Here is an 8,798-nt window from a genome sequence, read left to right as displayed (position 1 = left end):
ACTGTAAATCTTGATATTAACTCGAGCGTGAATTAAATGCGAAAAATGCGAGTGGTCTTGGCTCGCATTATTAAACATCGCATTTATATCAACAATAAGACATTTTGGATAGCAGAAATACCAACTTAGACATACACTGAAAACAAACAACTATGTATTCCACACCACTGTTTATTGAGCAGCACTTGTAACAAGTATATAAACAATGTCATTCAAACACTAATTACATCCTGTGAATTGTCACTGCTGGGTTCAAGACAAGCGTTCTACTTACTCATGTCATCACTGATCACACCTGCAAGTCCAGACAGACGCCACCCAACACAGTGCCTTTGCTCTTTGCGACTGCATCAAAGGCCGACACGAGCCAGTGCGCACATATTGTTTTAGCTGAAGTACTCTACTCAGCGCTAATAAGCGGTGCTATTTGGTGTGTGATTGGATTAATGTAAGGTTGGATTAAGGTGAGGATTCTGTAAACCTGACAGAGGACATTTTGTTTAGATATAAATCCACTGATGCTTGACAGGAGGGGGTGTCGCATTCATATTGAGTCGCATTTTTGGCTAGGGTCCAGCAGTCGCATTCTTTTGGAGATGCATTAATTTCACGTTTTACAGTATATCCTGAACCATTTTAACTTCACGTAGGTAGTGAGTTAACTTAACATATGTCCAATGCAGTACAGCTTTGCTGCCTTGATAAACTGATAGGCACCTTAAATAACATGACTTCTGGTTCGGGACAATGCATGCCCAATGCATGGAACTATCTTAAAGTTATTAGCATTTCCGGGTTAATTACCTTCACCTACAATCTTCGCCATGTACTCGCTGATATTCCAATGCGCAAGACATTGTGCAGACAAGCCCCTTGGGACAAATATTGCACGGAGTGACCTTGACCTTCAATGTCATCCAATCACATGAACAAGTTATGTTCCAATTGCGTAGATCGATGCTCATGATGTCAATCACTGGACTGTCTGGTCCAGACTCAAATATTTATAGACTGCTGTCATATAGCTGGAATATTGCTGAGTGTGGCGTTAATCAACAAATTAGATGCCTTCGGCTCCTAAGCCACCCAGGTAACTTATCATCCTTCAAGTACAACTGATGTTTCAACATAATATTAGTTGTCTCCAGGGGAATATGGTGTGATGTACCCTGTGTGTGAGTCTATGTACCCCAGGGTCGTATGGTGTAATGTACCCTGTGTGTGAGCCTATGGGGCACATGGTGTGATGTACTCCGTGTGTGAGCCTATGTACCCCAGGGGCACATGGTGTGATGTACCCTGTGTGAGAGTCTATGTACCCCAGGGGCACTTGGTGTGATGTACCCTGTGTGTGAGCCTGTGTACCCCAGGGGCATATGGTGTGATGTACCCTGTGTGTGAGCCTGTGTACCCCAGGGGCACTTGGTGTGATGTACCCTGTGTGTGAGCCTGTGTACCCCAGGGGCACTTGGTGTGATGTACCCTGTGTGTGAGCCTGTGTACCCCAGGGGCATATGGTGTGAAATTCCCTGTGTGTGAGCCTATGTACCCCAGGGGAATATGGTGTGATGTACCCTGTGTGTGAGCCTATGTACCCCAGGGGAATATGGTGTGATGTACCCTGTGTGTGAGCCTATGTACCCCAGGGGAATATGGTGTGATGTACCCTGTGTGTGAGCCTATGTACCCCAGGGGAATATGGTGTGATGTACCCTGTGTGTGAGCCTATGTACCCAGGGGCATACGGTGTGATGTACCCTGTGTGCGAGCCCTATGTATCCTGCGTAGTGGGAGACCATTTGACAAAGAATTCATCTCACCATAATAATTTTTGCCCGTTTATTGAAAATGTCGTTTTCAGTATGGCTAGCGAACCATTTCACGGATATCATGACAGCCCACAGAAAACATATTCACTCTCCAATAGGAAATGCACAGTTAAGTTTGTTAATCTGCATGTGATAGGTGTTCAGTTTGAAACTAATATGCTCATATCACTGTATATGCTTTTGTAATAAGTTTGGCATTTCCCATTTGGACTATAAAGTTTTTACCTTAATTGCCAGCAGGGTACATCAGAGTGAGTGAGTTGGGTTTAACGCCGCTTTTAACTTTATTCCAGTTATATCACGGCATGTCAGCTTAATGTGGGAGGAAAGCCCCCGAAGTGATGCAGGTCTCAGACGTTTACCACTTTGATGAAACCCACGAGCACGGGTATGGTGCTGACAAACCTAGAAACATAATCGGGGCGAACCGCGATTCGAACCCACAATCATAGGTTACTGGCATGCCCAAGGGAGGCAACTCTGCACAGTGAATTGCAGCGCCTTAGACGACTGGGCCACCTGTGCCCCCAGGTACATCAGAAAAAATGTCCAGTCAACATGGTCAGTAACCAATGAGAAAAACGTATTATACACAAGGTAATATAAACATAATAAATCAGTTATCAACTTACCCATTAACAAAAAATATCAAGTTTTTAGGTTTAGTAAATATTTATTAATTATTCAGCTGATATAACAATCAAGAAACACATAACTTTACATTTGGAAATGTACACAACATATAATCAACAGATGGGACTTGGTCTCATCATACAGTCAACAGCTCATGTCTGAAAGGTTAATCAGAATTGAGACTATGTATCTGTTAACACAAGAGTGAGTTGTGTCCGACACCGCTCCGAACAGTATTTCAGTTAAACCACGGCTTGTCAGCTTCAGGTTGGAGGAACGCCAAAAGTGATGCAGGTCTTGGATTTTTACGACTTTGCTGAAACCCAGGAGTACAGGTTATAATGCTGACCTGCTGACCCATGACAGGATCATAATCAGGGAGGTTTGGGATTCGAAACAAGAATCATCTGATTCTGTCACTCCCAAGGGAAGTAACTCTGCCAATTGTGGCGCCAGAAAATTATGCATGACAGAAATATGTACATCTTTGTTCAACAGTTACCAAGCACAAACACCCATAGGTTGATGACTCAACTCATGTGAGGGTAATGGAACAGATTTAAAATATACGTCACAAACTTAAGTGTCATAAACTACAAGCCAGTAAGATTTCTAATAACTCCTTCAACATTACGAGCACAATTGACTGGGGTTGGGCAACTAACAGTGCAAGCCTTGATTATCCATCTTGTCACCCTTCTGTTATGATCGATATTCACCACCATGGCTTCGTTTCGATAGTGAGTGAGTGAAGTTGGAGAACCCGGCTTTTTTACAGTATTCCAGTTATAAGCGTGTCAGCTTAATGTGGGAGAAAAGTCAAAGTGATGCAAGTCTCAGAAATTTACCACTTTGGTGAAACCCACAAGTATGGTGCTAAAAAAACTAGAAACACAATCGGAGCGAATCGGGATTTGAACCCATGATTATAGGTTTCTGGAATGCCCAAGGGACGCAACTCTGGACAGTTAACTGCAGTGCCTTAGATGACTGGGCCACCTGGGCCTCCTCATTTCTAGTGATGTGGCCATACAACCGACCTCAAGACGAAGTCAAGGTGCTGAATGGGTCCAGGTCATACATAATAACAGAATGGAGGTATGACATACTGGATAATTGAAGATGCAACATTGGTCTCTTAAAAGAAAATCTGCACTGATCTTTGTCCCCTGAATTAAGATGAATAATATCGTGTAGCCATGGTAACAATGTTATTTGTATTAACCATGTTAACCACTGCTGAAGCAGACAGCTATCAAGGCAAGACATCATTAAAATATCTACACATCGTACACGTGTCATCTATAACTCACAAGACAATACTATACCTATGACCTTAGTTGGCCAGTAACATCACTGAGCTTGTAAGAAATTGATAAGTAAAGAGGCCCAAGATTGAATGAGCCTCGGACCTAATGACTATGCTAAGTCTATGTTAAAGTAAGGGACATACGATAGTCGTAGCACTATGACTGTCACAAGTCTATGCTAAAGTATAGGACATATGATAGTCGTAGCGCTATGACTGTCAAAAGTCTATGCCAAAGTAAGGGACATAAGTCTATGTCATAGCATAGGAGGTATGACAGCCGTAGCTTTACAATTACTTTATAAAATGGACCCAAGGCTCTGTTACATAAAGTGATCTTAGCACTACAATTGAAGAAAGTCAATGTTACAGTATGAAAGTTACGATTGTCTATGGGCTAAGATTGCTTTGTGGAACGTGGCCCTGGTTTGTAACAGTTTGCCTTGGACCACAGTTTGAGTAACTCAGGACACATATTTAGAAACGTCTGAAATGAAACACAAAAGTCATAATACAAGATCTATCATGATACACATTTTTGGAACAAACCCGTGTGAATAAACAGAGACAAACAAAAGCTGATCTTATTTCAAAATAACATGGATTTAGTACACATGGTACCAACATTTCCTGTATACTTTGAGCTGAAAATCAACCTCCGAGGATGTCCCGATAAATCCCTGGTACCATACGATTACATCTAATATTGCAGTGTACTGGTGAAACAGTGATTGGCTTCGGGCCAAACTGTAAAAATACAAAGGATGTCGTGGAGAAACCATCAGCATCTGTTGATCGGAGTGATTTCTCCTACATAGACCATTTTATGGTTGATATCTAATTTCTAATTTTTATAATGCCCTCATATAGTGTCAGTTTTACTTGCTACAATGACGTACAAAAGGACCAGTGAATTCCTGGCTCAGAATCAACTGCAACAACATAGCAAGACATCATCACGATGGTTTAAGGTTTTGTTAGCTAATCTGTTGAGGATGAGACTCCAGTGATTCACAATGATGGAGTTATTGAGATTTGGGCATCACGCCCAAACATACTATCATGACAGGTATCGTATTGTGGCAAAGTGCTTATCTACGTCTCACAGTGGTCCTGGGCTTATCTGTCCGACCACAGAGGACATCGCTCCCTGGTTTTGTCATCTTAAATATCATTGGAGCAATAAACAAAGTGTCTTTATGACTTCCTGTATTCTATCCTCTCGACCTTGACATCGTCGTTCATGAGTTTGTAGACGTACGCCACTACATTGGACTGCTGGATGTCCAAGATGACGAAAGATGGAGTTACATTACTGAAACACACAATTATATTATATGTATATTACTTGTTACAACAGGTAAAACATGTTGGTGAATATTGAGTTACATTACCATCATTACTGAAACACACAATTATATTATATATACAATACTTGTTATAACAGTAGTGAGTGAGTAAGTTGGTTTTAACACCGCTTTTAACAGTATTCCAGTTACATCACAAAGTGTCAGCTTAATGTGGGAGGAAAGCCCGGAATGATGCAGGTCTTGGAGGTTTACCACTTCGGTGAAACCCAAGAGCACGGGTATGGTGCTGACAAGCTTGAAACATAATCAGGGCGAACCGGGATTCGAAACCCACAATCATAGGTTTCTGGCATGCCCAAGGGACGCAACTCTGCACAGCAAATCGCTGTGCCTTAAACAACTGGGCCCTTCGTGCCCCCTGTTATAACAGTAATACCTGTTGGTAAATCTACACTCACTGTAGAGGTTTTCATATCGAGGAATATTTGGTTCATATTTTCCAAAATTAGCAGTATCTTATCATTGCATTCAAAGCAAAAACAAAGCTAAGCATCAAAGCCTCTTCCTCTGTACTGGTCCTGAAAGGTGAAATACAAGTCACCTCGGACATGTCTACAGAGACGAAACAGAAGCCTGATAGCAAATGTAGCATTTTGAATAAACTCAAGTTTTACAGTGACATAATGTTTCTGCATTTGCAAAAAAAACATTTTTAGCTGATCACAAGCCCATAACACCAGAAATAAATCTGAACTGAAGATCACAATATAATCCCATTATTATACCATCTGGTTATAAAAGCATGTTTATTGTATATCTGAACTTATGTTTGTTTTAGCTTTCATAACTACAAATCACAATATGTTTGGTAAATACCAGAATATGTGTTTTTCAAAATCATGTATATTTTCATCTTGTTGGTAAAGACAAGTCAAATCAAATTATGATATAGAGAAATTAGCAATTGATCCCTATGATCGAAGAAGCAAAACTACTTGCAACCAGTTTCCTGTATAATATGGCAATTACACATGATTTGAGACAATAACAACCTCTTACAAAATGGTGGACGATTACTAAGTTGTCAAAAATGTGCAGGGAAATATGTGCTAACTATATTTATCATCCAAAACTGGCTCTCACAAGAGATATTGCTTGGAGGAGATGCTGCAATGAAATTACATCACAATGCTTTGCAGACCATTGTGACGTCAGTGGTTACCATGACGTCACAATCAAATGACATCACTAATGGCTCTGCTACTGAAGCAGTTTGCTGTACTTTTTACACTGAAGACACTGCTAATTACTGTCTACAAATTGAAAAAGTTGAAAGAATGATGTTGGATGATAAATAAAATCTCACCCTTATGTCTTTTGATATCAAATATATCAACACTCATTGATAAAAGTGACAAAAATTCTCAGCAAGCCTCGAAACTTTTCCACTTTTATCAACTCGTGTTGATATATTTGATATCAATGACACTCGGGTGAGATTCTCTATGTGTCTGAGGAGGTCTAGAAACATCCCTGTTGTGACTGTGGCAACACTCACCAGTCTAGTGCATTGTAAGCCCCTGTAGCTGATCCAGGGTTGATGTAGAACTTTCCCTCATGTTCAAATGCTTCAAACTTGTGTGTCTGACCTGAGATGAGGATGTCAACGTCCAGTTGTCGCTGGACCATTGCAAGCGCTTCTGTGTCTCCCCATGGCACCACCTGGTGGCCATGACACAAACCAATCCTGAACTGCCCAACTGTTACAACCTTCTGTTCAGGGTAATTTATATTCTGGAGAAAAAAACATATGTATATTTATTTATATATCACATAACAGAAAAAGTGCCTTTTATCATGATTTGTTTGTTTGTTTGTTTTTAAACGCTGCACTCAGCAATATTTCAGTTATCTGACAGTGGTCTGTAAATAATCGAGTCTGGACCAGACATTCCAGTGATTGACATCAAGAGCATTGATCTATGCAATTGGGATACAATTACATTCATCAAGCCTGACCATCCAATCATGTAAGTCACTACATATGTTAAGCATGGTAGCCTTTTATAGCAAGCATGTGTTGCTGAAGACTTATTCTAACCAAGATTTTCCCCGGGGGTGGGGGGAGACAAGCATGGGTTGCTGAAGACCTATAACCCAGATCTTCACAGGTTTCTTTTACTATGAATGTACAAGGACATGGGAAGTGTCATCCAAAAATAAATTGATATACACACATTAGTCGGGGGGCATTATTTTCAGTATATTACTTCATCAAAAACCTCTACTTTCATGACTATAGTATTATAACCAAGTGACCCCAAAACATATATTATCAAACATACACAGCGTCATGTCCATTAATGTTCATGTTTAATTTCAAACACTGTCATCATGGTCATTGCAAATAGAAGATTAAAGACTTGCTGCTGATAGGTCGGTGTAGCTAGGAAAAGACATACACATCCACTGTCTCAGTCTTTATGAGTTAGATCAATACATGAATAAATAATTATCGAAACATGAATAAATAATTATCGAAAAAACATAGAAACAATATAGAAACAATGCCCCAATTTCACACAGCGCACAAATTACAACCTGCAGGGCAAACCGTGAAGTATATATAGCTATGAGAGTGTATCTTAATGCATCCTCAAGTTAAAAGAACATCGTGGCTATACTTGATGGTGCAGCAATGTTTACCTCATCAAAATCTCCTTTGACGACATGCACATCACTGGCTAGTGTCTTGAGATAATCGAAGGAATCCTTAGTACAGAGATTTCCTGTACACAAGATGTGCTGGATCTTTCCTGGCACAAGAAGTTTCTTGAAACGAGCAGGGAGATTGTTACACCTGTGTGGAATGTGCAGGTCTCCTAATACAAGGACCAACTAGAACAGAGAAACAATATCATTTAGAATGATGATAAAATGGTGATGATTAATATTTTAGTAAGCAGTTATGACCTGTTTGTGATAAGGCAAGATTTCAGAATGAATATAGTAACGCAATGACCTAGTAACAACTAACATATACAGAAAATGATGATAATAATCACAACAATATCATGCAATGTAATTAGACATCAATTTCTGACAACCCAGACACTCCCCCTTTACTATCCAGAACATATCAGACGTACGCTCTTTGACGTACAAACAATGCGACAAAAGCGTGCACAAAATAGATTATAATGTTCATATGGATGCAAAGATGAAAAAATCGTTTTAAACTAAGCCTTTTATGTACCATTTTCGTGTGTGAATAGTTCCTTCTGCTCACAGAGAAATACTATTTCCTCTCATGTGACAAGCGGCCTATAGCTAAAACGGCACCTCACGAAAACGGCATTTGGCGAAAACGGCAAATTCTCGTTCTTCCAAGTTCACCTAATACAGCAGCATTTGAAGATTTGTATCCTATTTTCAAAGTGTATTTACAAAGATTTAGCATGTATAATTTCAGCGTTTAGCGTTTGTACCATATTTCCGCATTATATAGCAAAATGTTGAAATGTTATAACAAGTTTACATTTGAAATTAGACCCCCCACTCGCCGACTCTGATTGGGAGGCGCAACTAACGTATTGTGAAAACATGATATGCTTTGAAGTGAAATAAATTAAATTAAACTCACATCGTTTCTTACAAACAAAAATAATTGTGAAATGTTAAAACAAGTTTACATTATAAAATAGCATGTAAATACAT

The 8,798-nt window shown here is 39.8% G+C and overlaps 1 protein-coding gene across 1 annotated transcript; it reads right to left on the bottom strand.

Annotated features, from left to right (window-relative positions):
* Positions 1–2,495: 2,495 nt before the first annotated feature.
* Positions 2,496–8,411, bottom strand: LOC139456314 (vacuolar protein sorting-associated protein 29). The gene is made up of 4 exons (XM_071237942.1): positions 8,338–8,411; positions 7,788–7,979; positions 6,640–6,875; positions 2,496–5,086 (listed from the first exon to the last, which is right to left on the bottom strand). The coding sequence occupies exons 1-4, from the start codon at positions 8,338–8,340 to the stop codon at positions 4,969–4,971; spliced, it is 549 nt and encodes a 182-aa protein (XP_071094043.1). The 5' UTR covers positions 8,341–8,411; the 3' UTR covers positions 2,496–4,968.
* Between the last annotated feature and the right edge of the window lie 387 nt (positions 8,412–8,798).

Source organism: Haliotis cracherodii, unplaced genomic scaffold (genome assembly GCF_022045235.1).
Source record: "Haliotis cracherodii isolate W230 unplaced genomic scaffold, xgHalCrac1.p SCAF_11, whole genome shotgun sequence".
Taxonomy (NCBI): Eukaryota; Metazoa; Mollusca; class Gastropoda; order Lepetellida; family Haliotidae; genus Haliotis; species Haliotis cracherodii.
This window is presented reverse-complemented; position numbering and strand designations above follow the sequence as displayed.

Coding starts and splice junctions, on each gene's coding strand:
- LOC139456314 (XM_071237942.1), bottom strand. Junction 6,876..7,787: donor TCAAAGGAGATTTTGATGAG/GTAAACATTGCT, acceptor TTTTTTCTCCAG/AATATAAATTACCCTGAACA. Junction 5,087..6,639: donor GCTTACAATGCACTAGACTG/GTGAGTGTTGCC, acceptor TGTGTGTTTCAG/TAATGTAACTCCATCTTTCG.